We start from the raw sequence: 16,284 nt of genomic DNA on the forward strand, positions 1-16,284 counted from the left end.
AATTGCCTCTATTGCCTCTACTGGACCCACTGTGACCCTGACCAGGGCAAGCAGATTATGGGGGGAATCAAAATGTTCATAGAAGAATAAAAAATTTAGTCAATGACTACAGCAACACAGTAGTTAATGGCAAAATCGTGTACTTTGTTCAGATGATTGGACTGAAATGTGGTAGTGTTGTGTTGAAATGTGGTGCTGTTATTACCTCCCGTAGGTAGGGGTCACTGTTGCACTCTATGGGTGGCGGGTGGCGTTCTGCCCCAGCTGAGAGTGAACTGCGTAACTCTGAACACAGAGCTGGTACTGTCTGCTTCCCTTACCTTTATTTTACAGATTGCTATGATTTTAGAGATATATTGATTTGGATGGTTGTTAGAAGCTGTAGTGAGCAGTTTGGTGATGATGTAGAGTGAGGGACTTTGTTAATGGTGTGATACTTATCAATCACAATTAATACTGTGAACAGCACAGGACAGCACAGAGTAAAGTATGCAACGAGATTTAGAGATTGCTTAAAATCTGGAATTTGAAAATATGCCTGTTCTTACTGTATTAGAGTAAACCAAACCACTCCCAAGGCCAAAACATCAAATTACTTTGGCCTGGTGTAAAATAGCAATGTGCAGTTCTGCTCTTTAAGTACTTTTAAACACAAAATACAGACTGGTCAACCAACTTGCTAATAACACCATAACTGATGTTCAAACCAACAGTATGTTTTTACCTAATCCAAGCTCAGCTTGTCAGCGACTTCCACCTCCCCTTAAACCAGTCCTAGGTTGTTCAATTTGAGCTGACCAGGCTGAATTTCAGTGAGCACTGTGTTTAAAGATTTTCCTACAGTGCTTTACCATGCTGTTTGATATTTCTTAAAATAAATTTACAATGCTGCAAAAAGTCCTCCTCTAGCTAAGAGATGTCATTCCCGGCTATCAGCTGTACAGGTTTTCTTTTTTAAATAAGTGCATACTGAAGTTTTGCTACCTATAGGCAAATTTACAGACTCGTTTTCAAGATTGTCTTTTAGTGTCTCAGAATGTCTGCCTGCTTCCCTTGGTATAGAAAGCCTATGTACATCTTTTGCTTCCTTTTTAATAAATGAAAATTAAAATTAATGTTTTTATCTGATAAAAAAACACATTATGCTTTTGTTAAGATGTTTTGCAGTGTGAACATATTGCAGTGAACTATAAACAGTTTTTTTTTCTTTATCACTTTACTTTCATCTTTACTTAAAGATATTCACTGTTGTATAATTAATACTGATTCAGTAATGTGCATGTATTTTTCCTTCTTTAGGGTGGAATATAGATGGAAGATCAGGATGAACACAATACCAAAAAAATGTAAGACTCACTCTCTCTGTCTCTCTCTCTCTCTTTCTCTCTCTCTCTCTCTCTCTCTGTCTCTCTCTCTTTCTCTCTCTCTCTCTCTCTCTCTCTCTCTCTCTGTCTCTCTCTCTCACTCTCTCTCTCTCTCACACACACACACATACACCTTGTCTGGCCCTGTTTGCACCTGGTACCATATGTAATGTATGTATAAAGTATTTAGGTAGTTGTTTGATTTTTAAATAATGTGTTTAAAAAAGGAATGTCATTTAGCATTTTTGCCACCCTGTTGTTTTACCTCAGAATGAAACTGATGCTGATTTTCCTTTTATGTGTACTCTTCTTGAATCTGTATTTGTGTGAACAGATGCCTGCAAGCTCACTCTGGACCCCAACACAGCGCACAGAAAACTCCATCTGTCCGAGAGGAACACAAAGGCAGAGTGCCTGGATAAAGATCAGTTATACCCAGATCATCTAGACAGGTTTGATTACTGGGAGCAGGTTCTGAGTGTGGAGAGTCTGTCTGGACAGTGCTACTGGGAGGCTGAATGGACAGGGAGGGTTGAAACAGCCGTTTGCTACAAAGGTATCAGGAGGCGAGGAGGCAGCGACTGTTTGTTCGGACTCAATAATCTGTCCTGGAGGCTGTACAGCTCTCGTGACGGTTATACTGTCTGTCACGACAATCAGATCACTGCCATACCTAACCCACCATCCTGTCGTGGAAGATTAGGAGTGTACCTGGACTGGACTGCTGGCAAACTCACCTTCTACAACATCTCACCCAGCACACATGCACTGACGACCTTGTACACATTCTCCACCAGGTTCACCGAGCCCGTGTTTGCAGGGTTTAGGCTTTATGAAAACTCATCAGTGCATGTATGTTAGCTTAAATAACCCTTTACACATGGTTTAGGGTTTATTATGGCCCCACATGCTCATACAGTAATGTACAGAGGCTTTCCTGCTTTGTTAAATGTCCCTCAGATTAGGGATTTAAAAAGTTGCTTGTTTTAAAAAAATGTCTGTCGAGGAGCAGCTAGATCTAAGATAAGATAAGATAAGATAAGAGTCCTTTATTAGTCCCGCAGTGGGGAAATTCCCAGTGTAACAGCAGAAAGGGATAGCAAGACACTCAGTTACAAAAAAATGTGCTAAATAATTTACACTATATACACAATATAAATAAGAATTTAAAAAGCAATAAACAATATTATTTACAGCAAAAGACTCTTAATTGCACATGGGGGGGGGTATTGCACATAGTATTCCCTGAACATGAACATGTGTGTGTAGTTACAGTTTTTCTCAATTGCTAAGACACATTTCTTGAAATTGTCCCTCCATGTCGCTAAACTGTAAATTCAAAACTCAATTTTCAAACTACATTCACAAAACATCTGACTCTTCCTGCAAAACCAAACTATCACCTCAAAACAGTTCAAACAGCGCTCAAAAGCAAACAATGCTGTCAGATCAGACCCCGAGTCAATCAAAATGAAAACACTACTGAGCAGTCATTACACACAACATAGAAAAAAGGAAAACAAAACGACCAGATCATTAAGTGTTTAGAAATAACCTTTATTGTTCACAAAAATGCATTTTCAAAACAAAATTCTTGTTTAGCCTGTGTAGTCCTAAAATAATATATACTTTTGTTGTAAAGTTTATATATATATATATATATATATATATATATATATATATATATATATAAACTTTACAACAAAAGTGCATACAAAATCTACTCTATAACATCATGTCGATGTGCTGGGTCAGGCCACAGGACTTCATCTACATCACAGGCCACATTCTCCCTTGCCAGGCAGCGTGGGTAATAACTTCTAGTGTGCCGGATCCACGCTTGGCATGCATCCACACCTATATCATTACAGGCCAGTTCCATGGCCTGCAAGAGATTTTCCCTGGTGTAGGGTTGTCGGTCATAAACCTTCCAGCGCCATGAAGAGAAGAACTCCTCTGTTGGATTGAGGAAAGGGGAGTATGGTGGTAGGAAGACATTCAGGAATTCTTGGTTTCTAGTGAACCACTCTCTGACCTGCACGGCATGGTGAAAACTCACATTATCCCACACAATGACATAGACAGGATGCTCTGTCTGTTCATGATCCTGCTGCTGAAACCCTAACACAATATCCCGAAGATCACTTAAAAATGACAGGAGGTGTTGAGTGTTGTATGGCCCCAATATGGCATGATGGTGGAGAACACCATGATTGCTGATTGCAGCACATAAAGTGACATTGCCACCACGCTGGCCAGGAACTGTAACAATGGCTCGTTGGCCAATCACATTCCGGCCTCTCCTCCTCCTTTTGGTCAGATTGAACCCAGCTTCATCCATATAAATATATTCATGTGGTTGTTCTGAGGAATCCAGTTGAAACACTCTCTATGGGAAAATACATATAGCTTTGTAAGCTGTACAGCATAAGACAACCTTATGCTGTAGAGTAGACAGCAGTATTGAACACCTACCTGTACATAGTGGAATCTTTGCTCCTTGACCCTTTCTGAGTTGCGCTCAAAGGGTACTCTGTACAGTTGCTTCATCCGCATCCTGTTGTGTTTTAGGACACGATCAATGGTGGAAATGCTGATACTGGTGATGCCTTCAAAATTAACATGGTCGTCAATGATCTTCTGCTGTATTTCACAGAGTTTGACTGAATTGTTCTGACGGACCATGTCAACAATGAGGGTCTCTTGGCGTGGGGACAACATAGATGGCCTCCCTCCCTGATGTGGCAATCTGGTAATTCTACAAAAAGAACATGCAATTACAAAAAAATACATGTAGTACGAGGCCTACAAGTATATTGGAAAATGAGTGTAATGAAACACCTTTTTATTGAGTCATACTGCACAAATGTACAAAATGAAAAAAAGCAATTACCTGTTCTCTTCTCTGAATCTTCGGACTATGGTGGACACAGTGAATCTGCTTAGGTTGGGCTGAACTCGAAGTCCCGCTTCCCTCATTGTCAACCCGTGGACAAGAACATGGTCTATGACAGTTGCCCGTATTTCATCTGAAATATTTGTTCTTCGTCTCATACCTCCCCTTCCTCCTCTTCCACCTCTTCCACCTCTTCCACCTCTTACTCTTACTCTGCCTCTCTGATTGTTTCTGTCCATAGTGAGACTTCAACAAACAGGGCCCCATGGACTGGCTTATATTGGTGTCTTCACCTCATTAGTCACATGTGTTATCAATTTTGAGTTGCAGTGTTTAAGTTGAAACACCTGTGCTTTCATTGAATTTCCCTTTTGCCAGCTGTGCTTAACATTATGCAGCCCAAGTGCATCAGAGTGCCAAATGTGTTTTAGTGGGTGAAAATATGTTTGCAAGTTGTTGTTGCAAGTGTCTAACTAGGTGAAAAGTGCTTAAGGTTCTGCCAAAAGATTGACCATTTCAATAAATGGGTTCAGGGCACTGAGCATTTGGTTCAGACAACCGGGTTTAGTGTTTTAGCAATTGAGAAAAACTGTAAGTGTATGTGTATGTGGTCCGCTGGGAGCAGTGTTGGTTGTGTAGTCTGACGGCAGCAGGAAGGAAGGACCTGCGATACCGCTCCTTCACACACTTGGGGTGAAGCAGCCTGTCGCTAAAGGAGCTGCCCAGTGCTGCCAGAGTCTCATGCATGGGGTGGGAGCTGTTCTCCAGCATGGATGCCAGCTTGGTTGTCATCCTCCTGTCTCCCACCACCTGCACTGGGTCTAAGAAGCACCCCAGGACAGAGCCGGCCCTCTTTATGAGTTTGTCCAGTCTCTTCTTATCTGCCGTCGAGATGCTACTGCCCCAGTAGACCACTCCATAGAAGATGACAGATGCCACCACTGTGTCGAAGAACGTCCTGAGGAGTGCTCCCTGCACTCCAAAGGACCTCAATCTCCTCAGCAGGTAGAGTCTGCTCTGGCCTTTCTTGTAGATCTGACACTAAAATGAGAATAAAGCCTTTCTATGTAAAAAGGTTCAGAAACAATAAAGACAAGTATAAAGCTGTATTTTCTTATCATGTTTTCTGTTGTGTTGCAGAGTGTTGTTAAAAATAGTTCTAACAAAAGATCTACATTCACACATTGGTGTTTTTTTTATGGAAATCATTTGTAAACTAGCCTTTATGTTGTGCTTTACAGCTTACCATTAACCATATATATATACATTTTAAGATTGTTTTTAGATTTGCTCTTAAAAGTAAAGTTGTTACATAGTTGAGACATTTTTGAAGAATAACAATCAAAGACATCCAAGAAAGTGAATTCAGAAGTCATATTCACACAAAACAAATATTCTTAGATGTGTTTTTTTCCCCTGAATAATTATAAGAATAATTGGTATTCTCAAAAATTGTTTCAAATATTTTCTTATGATGACTAATGTTAGACTGTAAGATGTCAGAAGGTCAGACTGTTCCCCCATTAATGAATAACTTCTTTAATTAGTAGATTTAAATAGTAGATTTTTTATTAGTTCTTGAGAAAAGTCCTAACAGGACGTCTAGGTCAGATTGATGATGTCCAATGTCCTCCTAAACTGAACAAATCCCTAATAAGAAATACTGGGGAATGTTGGAATCTTTGTGAAAACTGCGTAAGTAGGTTTTGTGAAGGAAGTTCTTTTTAAGAATGGTTGGTGTTGTTACTGTACTGTTAATTTAGGATAATACTTAGTTTTACTTATGTATGTACTTCTCAACGTCATGCCACAGTTCCAAGGAGGATGTCTTTTCTGTTTCCACCATGAACACTATTAGATCTTGTCTGAGATGTGGACAGTGAAGCTTGCTTATTAAGGGGGCACTTATGAATGAATTGTTTCAGCTAGCAATGATTCAGCCCAAACCATGCCTACATAACATAATAAATGACTGTCCAGAAGATATGTTTGTAGTCATTGTAAGTCATCAGTAGTCATCAGTTGCAGTGATTCTGAGGTTTGTCAATTTTGACAGTGATGGTTTAAAAGTGTCACAGACAGAGTATCATTATAATAATTATTTTAATTAAGATTCTATTCCTGCCTTGTGCCAAGTGATTCTGGGTAGACCAGCAATAATGATACAATAATGAAAGAATGAAAGACTATTCAGATTATAGTCATAATATAGGGGCCTGCTTAAGTATCGAAAGTATTATATTTGATCTGCAATTCAATAAAGTGGAAACTCTTCTGGTTCCAATGTTGCACTCAGTCAACAGACAGTGTGTTACTTACAAATGAGATCTTGTCTGGTTAAAATGAAAACTTACATTCAAGATATGATGACTGACTGACTAATAGTTCAGAGATTCTGGGCTACAGCCACTAGGGGGTTCTCGAGCACCATAGATTTACTGAGCGTAGAGAACATCATTAGACACACTGATTGTTCCAGCCAATATTTTATCATGCAAACCAGTTTGCTCTTGAAGTAAGTCAGAATCCATAATTGGTCAGCATAATCTTCAGACTCGTTCTTGGTAGAATCACATTATGCTCCAATAACAGCTTTAAGTGTTGGAGTGGGTTTTTATACTTTACTCGTAAGATGTTCCCAAATTATTTTGCGTTTATTAGAAGGGGTGTCCACAACATTTGGAAACATACTGTAGCTGCAGACATTACATGTTACTCTATAGCACAGACCTTTTCTCCTTGGCTCTGGATGAGAGCTGTCAGCGATGTCAGCACCACAGCCCAGTTACTCATCTTTGTATGCAGGATCATGAAAGACTTTTTCTGAGGATTATGGAGGAGCTGGCAGAAATCACGATCAGTGAAAGGGACAATGACTGGAAGTGGTTTGTTTACTGAGGTACTAAGGTTACTGAGGGCTTGGACAAGCTGGGACTGAACTGGGATAAACTGGCAGGTGTTACAACTTGATGGTTGTCCAGATCTGTCAGGGAAAAATGTTGACTTTTAAGGCGGATGCAAGATCAAATAACTGTAATTAAAAGAGAACTGAAATTGGTATTATGAGACTGAACATGGTAACAGGCTACCACACTCTTGATTAAGAGTGTGAGTCCTGCGAGCAAAGATTCGAGAGTTTTGTGACAAGAAAGGTAAGGACATGGATGGCAGATCTTGCACTTGCTGTTGATGCCAAACTGCAAGGCAGGGCCTGTTTGCAGCCTGGTAAAGGTTTTCATGAGAAAGGTCTTCTTTTAAGCCAACTGAAAAAATGAAAAAGCCGCACCATCAGCTGACCACCTCCAAAATGCACAGTTTTGCCTCCCTGATCCATTAAAAATAATCCTAGATCAGACATTCCTAGTTCCCATACTTCAGTCAATCCTCACTGAAGAACAGCACAGCATCTCCACAACATGGTGCAGCACCACCATACGTCACTCAGTCGCCACCCTCTAACAATTATATTTTTGTTGAATGGCAGAAACTTGTGTCTCTATGTTACCCCTAAAAGTGTGTGTAACCACTCAGTTAAGTTGCACAGTTAGAGTAAAGAGAATTGGAACATATCACCGGTTTGATAGACTGAACTGTATGTGTTATTCTTTAGGACTGGCATATAATTAAAGTCATTTATTTTTATTATTTATTTATTTCTTGTCAAGTGGACACTTCCTTCACTTCCTGAGACGGATGAGGAGAGCAAACCTCCCATCTCCAATCCTCACAACCTTCTACAGAGGCACTATTGAGAGCATCCTGACCAGCAGCCTCCCAGTCTGGTATGGCTGCTGGACCACCTTGGACCAGAATGCTCTCCAGAGATTGGTGAGGACGGCAGAGAGAATCATTAGATCCTCACTTCCATCCATTCAAGATCTTTACCAGTCACGCTACCTCAACAGAGCCCTCGGGAATCTTTTTGTGTTATATTTGCACATTGAAGTCTGGAGAAACGCAAGTCTAGCTATGCACTCCTGCTGTATGATGTAAATGACAATAAAGGTTACTTTGACTTTGACTGAATATCTTATGAGCTAGTAGTATTATTTCTGCTGTAGTCAAGCTGTGTGTATGTGTGTGTGTGTGTGTGTGTGTGTGTGTGTGTGTGTGCATTTGCACATGTGTCAGCAATGGGGGCAACTTAAAATAGCTGAATGCATGCTATAGAAGGGTTGTCCACAAAGATTTGGACACATACTGTAGCTAAATAAACACACACTGGTTTATGAATGTTGAATAAATAGTCATATAACTGTGCCTGCCTCTCATTACTCCATTATGCTTAACATTTAATGTACTGCTTTTCACAAAGAAATAAAATTACACATAACTGGAACTCCAAAACAGTCCCAGTTTATCATGTGGCCCCAGCTCTAGCATGGATATGTGGTTGTAATTGAAGGTAAGGGCAGGATATTTGTCTGTGTTTTATTGAGCACAGTAAACCTGACCTATATTCTAGTTCTGTTGTGTTACAGTTACTGTTCTGCAATATTTATTAGTTCATGCCTTGAATTACCCTAACTGGACAAATCAGCCAGCTGGTTAACTTACATATCTGCTTTCTGAATGATTCACGATGAATCAAATGTATTGTGTTCATGACTGTTAAAGAGTTAAAGACAATTGAACAATTAAGTAAATAAAATAAAGAAGAAAGAGAATAATAACAATAACAGAAGCTAAATAATCTATCTGTCCACAGTCTCCTCCCCCTATCTACTCCCCCTCTGTCTGTCTGTTTGTGTGTGTGTGTGTGTGTGTGTGTGTGTATGTGTGTTTGTGTGATGTAGAAACTGTGAGCCGCCGTTTCCTCCTTCGATCTTGCTCAGATAGACAGGAAGACATGAAACCGCTGACCCTCCAACTTCCTGCCAGTTTCTTTGGCAACCAACATTACTCACTAAGCACTTTTGCAAACACACACACACACACACACACACACACACACACCTGGTTTTCTGTCATGTTTTTTTTATATTTCAAAGGCCAAAGATATTCTAGATATGAATTTAGTAGGTACATACTCTAATGTCCTAGGTAATTATTTCGTATAGTCATGATAGAAACTTTAATTCTTTAATTTAATTCTAACCAAAGTACTAGGACATATTTTGGGTGTAATGAAGGTGTAATGGAGTGCTTTGAAGTTCATTTGAAGATATTCACATTAAATTACGCTGAAATGTTTAACAGGGTTCCAGCTACTGAGTCAATCTGACACATCTAAACAGTGTGGATCCAGTAAAACCACAGGAAGAATCATTGCTCTGTTTTAAGCTCAGATTCAGTTTCGGTTCTAGGTAACAGGCAGGTAGATATCATACAAGACCTTCTGAATGCATGATAGTCTTATACACTGCTTTTTACCTCATGTGACTACATTATTTTTAAACCACACATATTTAAATCAAAGATAAAACAAATAGAATAGAAACAGAACAGAATAAAATTTAAATATACATGAAGGTAAAACATTAAACATTTTAAAATGCAGTGCATTGCAGAGCACAAGAGTCTCTTATTAATGATGTGATTATGGGGTATTTCTGCATATTCTTTATTGCCTTACTGGTAATGAAGTGGTGGGGGCAGTGGTGGCTCAGTGGTGGAATGCTTCTACTGCACTATGGAACAGGAGAACCTCTCTTCAGAACTTATTTACAAAGTTGAATTTACTGCAGTGGTGTAAGAATGCTTTAGCTTTCACAAGTGCACTGAAGGACTTGATAATACCTGATATCCTAACGTTCATCACCTATGTGTGCTGTATCTTCCTGTACTTGACACTGACTGGCTTGTAGAGTTCTGTGCATCTGGCATCAGTTCTCAGGCGGGATGTTTCTTCCCAGAAAAATGTAAATTTGGCTCCCTGCTGAGATTACAGCATCACTACCAGCAGCACAGAACAGAAGATAATTTAAATTTCAAAAAATATACACATTCATCCTGCAACATTTACACTACACAGACAAAAATATTGGGACACCTGCTTCTTCACTGTTTCTTCTGAAATCAAGGGTATTAAAAGAGCTGATGCTGCTTTTGTTGGAGTAACTGTCTCTACTGTCCAGAGAAGAAGACTGTCTACTAGATTCTGGAGAAGGAGCATTGCTGTGAGGATTTGATTGCATTCAGCGACAAGAGTGTTAATGGGGTCAGAATGTTGGATGATCACCACCCTACGTCATCCCAAACTCCCCAACTCATCCCAAAAGTACCGGATGGAGCTCCACCACCATCATTCCAGAGAACACAGTTCTTCCACTGCTCCACAGCTCCTCAATGCTGGGGGGCTTTATACCCCTCTAGCTCACGCCTGGCATTAGGCAGCATGGAGCCAAAAGGGTCAAGATGTTGATCTGCTCCAGAGAGTCCTATTCTATTGGCAGTTCTTTTCTATGGAGACTAGACAAGCTGTGTGTTTCTTGGCAGAAATTGGTGCAACTTTAGGTAGCTAAATGCATTCATAAGAAGGGGTGTCCACAAACATTTGGACATGTAGTTAAGGTGTTCTATAGAGGGATTTGAGCAAAAGGAGGGGGGCTTCCTAAAATACAGCAATGTCCTGGTTAGAATAAACAATTATGCCCTGTTTACTGTAAAAGCACGGGGACGTTTCTGGTAAGTTCTCTGCAGAAAAGGCATCCTTTATACCTTTATATCTGTGGTACGATATGTAATGATATTTCTCCAGCTTTCAGTACCGTTCTGAGAATGTTTTAACCACATCACTCTGCTACGTCGGTTCTTCACAGTGTACATCTTCATTTCAAAATACTTTTGTCTTGGAACTCAACAGTCATGATACATAAAAGCTACTTTGCACGTTGGTACTTCACACTTAGGAGAACTTAGTGGTGAATCGTGTGTGTGTGTGTGTGTGTGTGATGTAGAGAACACATTCTTCCCCTTTCACTGCATATACTACTAACCAGGTCGTGGCGGAGATGAGTGTGTTAGCGCTAGGCGTGTCTTCTACGGCTCTTTGAGGAAACGATCTTTACAGCATCAGAAGAACCGTTACCTAAACACACACTAGCATAAAGACCAACACACATCCTCACAGAGGGATCTTAAGCTTTCCACAGGTAAGGCCTGTCTCTATTTTAGTTTTACACGCACACACACACACACACACACACACTCACGCTATGCAACAGAGGGAAAGCACATGTAGCTTCATCAAGATCTCCCTCTGTTCTCTATTGCAGTGAGTTCTGGTTCTCTAGCTGCTCTCACAGCTCTTCCATCAGTGTCATTAAAGCGACAGTTTAAATGTAGTTGATCAGCCAAGTCATGTTAGGTGCTTCTATAGTTTTATACTGGAGCTATGAGGCTAATGTAGCTAACAAGCAATGGAAGCTTAATGTATACCAATTAGCATGGTGCTAACTGCAGGTCTAAATCAGCACACACTTTCCTCAAACTGTGTGGAAGTGTTTGTTAATCTCTAATAGACTAAATATATATGGAAACAGATGGAAACAACAAAACGTCTTAACCTTTTAAATGGAAGGCATGTTCATTTATCATGAACTGTTGACAAAATGTAGGCAGCTAGCTATTTTCAATTACTTTATACATAATCAAAAAAATACTACCCTTTACATCGAACCAGCATTTTATGATGATTCATTTTATGGAGATGTTATGTTTTTACAGTGATTAATTTACTTTTATTGTTATTGTTGGGTTTGATCATTACTTTAGATAAATAGTGTAGTTTATGAAATGTTACACTATAGCCAGCATTTTGTATGATTAATATATCAAAAACAACCAGATTCTGAAACAAAATAAATAAAGAAATGTGTTTCAGTCTGTATGCAGAAAGTCTAATGTAGTTTATGCCCTTGTAGCCTTTACTTTATGCGATGTTAACACATACAGATATATTTTATTTGCAATTATGGTTACTGTTGTCACTGTTTCACCAATTAATGATATTGTATTGCTTGAAATAAAAGTAATATTCAACATAATGCTCAGCCATGCAACAGCAGCTAGTGATGTAGGCTACAATGATAACCTAGCTAGCAGCCATGAAACTGCAGAGCCCTGCTCTAACTATCAGATATTTACACAGTATATAGACAAAAGTATTCAGCAGGAGCATTAGTGAGGTCAGGATCATCCTCCACCTTATCATCCCCAATTCATCCCTTCCAAAAGTACTGGATGGAGCTCCACCATCATCATTCCAGAGAACACAGTTCTTCCACTGCTCCTATTGGCAGCATGGAGCCAATAGGGTCATGTTGATCTGCTCCAGAGAGTCCTATTCTATTGGCAGTTCTTCTCTACAGACACTAGACAAGCTGTGTGTGTGCATTTGCACATCTGTGTCAGCAATGGGTGCAACAGTAGCTGAATGCATTCATTAGAAGGGATGTCCAAATATGTGTATCATGTTGTGTAACTATAAAATAAATGACACTCCACCTAAAGGTGCAAGTATTTGTTGCTGTACAATATACAGTGAAATGTGTTCCCCACATTTGACCCATCCGTGGTAGTGAACACACACACACACTAGTGAACTAGGGGTAGTGAGTACACCCACACCCGAAGCAGTGGGCAGCCAACTCCAGCACCCGGGGAGCAGAGAGGGTGAAGGGCCTTGCTCAAGGGACCAACAGAATATTAATAACGCTCTAAATGTAGGTATTGTGATATACACTGAGGAGGCGGAGCTACAGTCTCTCATTAGGGTGAATATTAATAACGCTCTAAATGTAGGTATCGTGATATACACTGAGGAGGAGGAGCTACAGTCTCTCATTAGGGTGAATATTAATAACACTCTAAATGTAGGTATTGTGATATACACTGAGGAGGCGGAGCTACAGTCTCTCATTAGGGTGAATATTAATAACACTCTAAATGTAGGTATTGTGATATACACTGAGGAGGCGGAGCTACAGTCTCTCATTAGGGTGAATATTAATAACGCTCTAAATGTAGGTATTGTGATATACACTGAGGAGGCGGAGCTACAGTCTCTCATTAGGGTGAATATTAATAACGCTCTAAATGTAGGTATCGTGATATACACTGAGGAGGCGGAGCTACAGTCTCTCATTAGGGTGAATATTAATAACGCTCTAAATGTAGGTATCGTGATATACACTGAGGAGGCGGAGCTACAGTCTCTCATTAGGGTGAATATTAATAACGCTCTAAATGTAGGTATCGTGATACACACTGAGGAGGAGGAGCTACAGTCTCTCATTAGGGTGAATATTAATAACGCTCTAAATGTAGGTATTGTGATATACACTGAGGAGGAGGAGCTACAGGTTCTCATTAGGGTGAATATTAATAACGCTCTAAATGTAGGTATTGTGATATACACTGAGGAGGCGGAGCTACAGTCTCTCATTAGGGTGAATATTAATAACGCTCTAAATGTAGGTATTGTGATATACACTGAGGAGGAGGAGCTACAGTCTCTCATTAGGGTGAATATTAATAAGGCTCTAAATGTAGGTATTGTGATATACACTGAGGAGGAGGAGCTACGGTCTCTCATTAGGGTAAATATATTAATAACGCTCTAAATGTAGGTATTGTGATATACACTGAGGAGGAGGAGCTACAGGTTCTCATTAGGGTGTATATTAATAATGCTCTAAATGTAGGCATTGTGATATACACTGAGGAGGCGGAGCTACAGTCTCTCATTAGGGTGAACATTAATATTAACATTAAACAGTAAATGTAGGTATACAAAACCTTTTTATTTTTGATAGGACCTTTTTTTAAACTTTATTGTGCTTTTTGATTTGGGGGGGTGATCTTCTTTCATATATTTGAACATCTAGACATTTGATTTTTATCACAATGTTAAAGAGATGGAGGTAATATAACTGAACCAGTAAAACTAAAGAAATTGTCTTTATAAATAATGCTGAAGTATGGTGGTGCAGCATCATGGTGTGGGAAGATTGTTTTCTCAGTGCAAGAAAATCTGCTTCAGTCTGCCAAGAAATACTCTTAAAAATCTGTGATGCTATTTAAAAACTGCAGTTCCACAAGTGTCACCCAACCATTCTGAAGAACCTGAAGCATCTGAAAAATGAAATCTTCTTCAAACATTAAATAAAGCTGGTAGAAACACTTTTATTACACAGTTATTGCAGCTAAATATGCTTCTACCAAGTTCTAGTTTTAGTTTAGAATACTTTTGCAAGCAGTATTTTCCAAAAATAAATTAAAAAAAGATTTCTACTTTACTTTTATTACACTGGTTTGCAATAATTGGACTGAAATGTTATTTCTAATTTAGACAAATCTGAGTTTTAAGCTTGTTTGGATTGAAGAGTGTAGCGTCAGGAGCTTGAGCATTTGACTCAGTTTCCTCTCTAACACACAGCGGAAACTCTCACTTCCTCAAAAAGGTTCTTCACTTTTCTACAAAAAACCTGAGGATGACACATTTAAATATGCTAAAAAATCGATGACATTAATGAAATCAGTAGTACATCTGTATCCCACCCAAGCACACTTACTATAACTAATATAAACAGTGGTGTGTTGGGTATTTAGATGTTACCTGAATTTATAATGGGCCTGAAACATTTTTATACTGTTAGACTGAGGCAAGAGGGATATCTGATGCAATATGTGGGAGTGGTGATGCCATTAAACTTTCAGAGCTTTAAAAATTTCAAGATTTAATATAAAATTACATTTTAAAGCCATATGTTTTCATTCAAGACAAAACACAGCTAAAAATACATGACAAAATTCACGCGTGTAAAATGTCACATTCATAAATACTTCAACTATAATGATATTTTAGTCATCAACTAGTTTCTCAGACGTTTTCAAGTACAGTGCCATGCAAACATTTTAGAGACCTAATCCCATCATTTCAAATGACTGATCTCAGCAATAAAAGAGTTTTTACTGTGATTATACTGTTTTTACTCTAGACCTCATCAGAACAGATAAAGCAGGTGAACATAAATCCAGTAAAAAGGAGAAACAAGAGCTTCTCACATGCCAGCACAGCGTGGAGGATGTGTTCAACTCCATCAGCAGCAGCAGCAGCAGCTCACCTGATTTACCATCATTAAGCCCTGATTTACCACCAAACCAGATGTTGATTTGAGGAGAACTCTAAATAATACTAGACTCCACAAGGAGAACTTTGGAGATGTTCTAATGATGAACACAGTGACGGAGAACCTCCACCACTTTCTGTAGGAGTGTTATTATTAGTGTTGATTCTGTTATCAGTGATTTTCTGAGGAGATCAACACTTACTGCCTGGATAAGGTGCCTTCCATTCTTACTTACACATAAAACCTTCACATGTTACTGTCCATCATCAGTGTTTTTCTTTCATCCACAGGGAAAGAGCAGCATGGAGGCATTCAGCTCCAAAGATCTGGCCATGAAAGCCCAGAAAAAGATCCTCAGCCGCATGGCCAGTAAGTCGATGGCCCAGATGCTGGTAGATGACACCAGCGGAGAAGTTCTGGATGAGCTGTACCGGGTCTCCAAGCTGCATTCAGGGAACCGGGCTGAGGCCCAGAAGGTCTCGAAGGACCTGGTGAAGGTTGCTGTGAAAGTGGCGATTCTGATAAAACACAACAAATTCAGCCAAGACGAACTCAATCTGGCTCAAGAGTTCCGAAAGAAGCTCCACACTGGAGCCATGACTGCTATCAGCTTTCAGGAGGTATACATATACACTGACTTACAGACAGAAGTGGGTTTGAGCACACAGGATGCCATTCTCTGACACAATTTAGTCCTTTTTGTAAAATTGCCATCTCCCCTGTAGAAGTGAAGCTTGAAGTGAAAAGAAATGGGCTAATTTTGGTCTTGTTAAGACTGTATTCTGCTTTATTTTTCATGATGATGGCATTTCTATATTTGTAATAAATAGAATGCAAATGAAGGCTGCTATGCTGTTAGGATTTTGTTGTCACAGTCCTTCACTAGAAAAAGTTATGCCGTACAAGATAGTTGGTCAAATCCAAGTATGAGGCAGCAATGATAGCAGTC

General features: G+C 39.5%; 2 protein-coding genes and 1 long non-coding RNA gene across 6 annotated transcripts in view; 2 read left to right on the forward strand and 1 right to left on the reverse strand.

The window, feature by feature from the left end:
* The first annotated feature begins 225 nt into the window (after nt 1-225).
* Nucleotides 226-8,286, forward strand: LOC140549586 (uncharacterized). Of its 2 annotated transcripts, XR_011979003.1 has the most exons (6): nt 238-300; nt 1,300-1,346; nt 1,699-1,816; nt 4,021-4,116; nt 4,298-5,265; nt 7,926-8,286. It is a non-coding gene; the product is annotated as an uncharacterized lncRNA (long non-coding RNA). The 2 variants fall into 2 exon arrangements; XR_011979002.1 differs by having other exon boundaries at nt 226-300; nt 1,699-4,116.
* Nucleotides 3,022-5,284, reverse strand: LOC140549564 (uncharacterized). The gene is made up of 3 exons (XM_072673306.1): nt 4,258-5,284; nt 3,840-4,122; nt 3,022-3,753 (listed from the first exon to the last, which is right to left on the reverse strand). Exons 1-3 carry the CDS (start codon nt 4,497-4,499, stop codon nt 3,085-3,087), a joined length of 1,194 nt encoding a protein of 397 aa, XP_072529407.1. The 5' UTR covers nt 4,500-5,284; the 3' UTR covers nt 3,022-3,084.
* A 2,936-nt stretch (nt 8,287-11,222) lies between the features above and the next one.
* tnfaip8l2a (tumor necrosis factor, alpha-induced protein 8-like 2a) overlaps nt 11,223-16,284 on the forward strand; it is a 6,911-nt gene continuing 1,849 nt past the window's right edge. Inside the window, exons 1-3 of one of the 3 annotated variants that reach the window (XM_072673338.1) lie at nt 11,223-11,354; nt 15,204-15,549; nt 15,626-15,955. In XM_072673338.1, coding sequence (XP_072529439.1) covers nt 15,638-15,955 — 318 coding nt within the window. In that variant the 5' untranslated portion in view covers nt 11,223-11,354; nt 15,204-15,549; nt 15,626-15,637. Of the gene's footprint in view, nt 11,355-14,704; nt 15,550-15,625; nt 15,956-16,284 lie in introns of those variants that run through there. The other 2 variants (XM_072673339.1, XM_072673341.1) reach the window with 2 other exon arrangements.

Source organism: Salminus brasiliensis, chromosome 2, assembly GCF_030463535.1.
Source record: "Salminus brasiliensis chromosome 2, fSalBra1.hap2, whole genome shotgun sequence".
NCBI classification, from domain to species: Eukaryota; Metazoa; Chordata; class Actinopteri; order Characiformes; family Bryconidae; genus Salminus; species Salminus brasiliensis.